Source organism: Pygoscelis adeliae, unplaced genomic scaffold, assembly GCF_000699105.1.
Source record: "Pygoscelis adeliae isolate BGI_AS28 unplaced genomic scaffold, ASM69910v1 Scaffold390, whole genome shotgun sequence".
Lineage (NCBI taxonomy): Eukaryota > Metazoa > Chordata > Aves > Sphenisciformes > Spheniscidae > Pygoscelis > Pygoscelis adeliae.
The window spans coordinates 90302-91162 of NW_008823921.1; the positions used below are offsets into that span (position 1 = coordinate 90302).

The following is an 861-nucleotide window of genomic DNA, read 5'->3' on the forward strand; positions in this document are numbered from 1 at the left end:
TCCCTCCGCGAGCACCCCTGTACGAACACACCGCCAGCACGGTCAGTTAGACTCTGCTCTTTAATGTGCTATTCCCTCCAGTGTCGCAATCCCCAACCTCGAACGCGATACAGCGCTGCTTTAAAAAGGTATTTACACACATCCCAGCATCACACCCCCCCCCCTCGTCATCCCAAGGAGCAAGGCCTCGACTGGCGCTAAGGACCAACCGAGGGAAGTCTCTTGCAGCCTTTCTAGCGGAATGGCAGCAATGACAGAGGGCAGCATAGCTACTGCGATGGTTCCGGATTGGTTTCGGTTGCATCCCTGATGAAATAACAGCATGGAGATGAGAGAAGGCGTTAATCTATCTCCCCAGCCAGGGCTAGAAGCGCTTCATCTGGCGGCGTTCTTGTCGGCGTTGCTTCTTCTCATTTGGTTCCTGACCGGCAGGCGAAGAGTCAGCTGTGAACCAGGGCCCCAGGATGTTCACCCACAGGAGGTAGAGAGCGCGTCCCGGAGCCTGCAAAACACGTGTGGCACAAAGTCGGTCACTTTGGGGACAGCTCTGGCAGGGGGTGGTGGTACGCTCAGGAGGGCTGGTCCTACCGAGGACGGCGAAGGAGCTGGGAGTATCTTTACAGGCTGGATCGGGGGCATGGCGGGATGCACGGAAATCAAAGGCAGTGGCAGGCGTCCAAAATAAATGGCCCGATTTCATACGGTTTAGGAACTTGCACACATATACAGCACTTAGGCTTCGGATACGGAAACCCCAGCATCAGGTCTGAATTACCCAGAAAGATCCAACCGCCCGGACATTCTGCCTCTCCCTGGCGGAAAAAGGACCTGGGGGTGTTGGTCGAATGATTCTATGATTCT

The 861-nt window shown here is 55.5% G+C and overlaps 1 protein-coding gene across 2 annotated transcripts in view; it reads right to left on the reverse strand.

Moving 5' to 3' along the window:
- Positions 1-41: 41 nt before the first annotated feature.
- Positions 42-861, reverse strand: part of TMEM208 (transmembrane protein 208) — a 5545-nt gene continuing 4725 nt past the window's right edge. Inside the window, exon 3 of one of the 2 annotated variants that reach the window (XM_009319722.1) lies at positions 42-502. In XM_009319722.1, the coding sequence (XP_009317997.1) occupies positions 365-502 (138 nt within the window). In that variant the 3' untranslated portion in view covers positions 42-364. The remainder of the gene's footprint in view (positions 503-861) is intronic. The other variant, XR_663413.1, reaches the window with a different exon arrangement.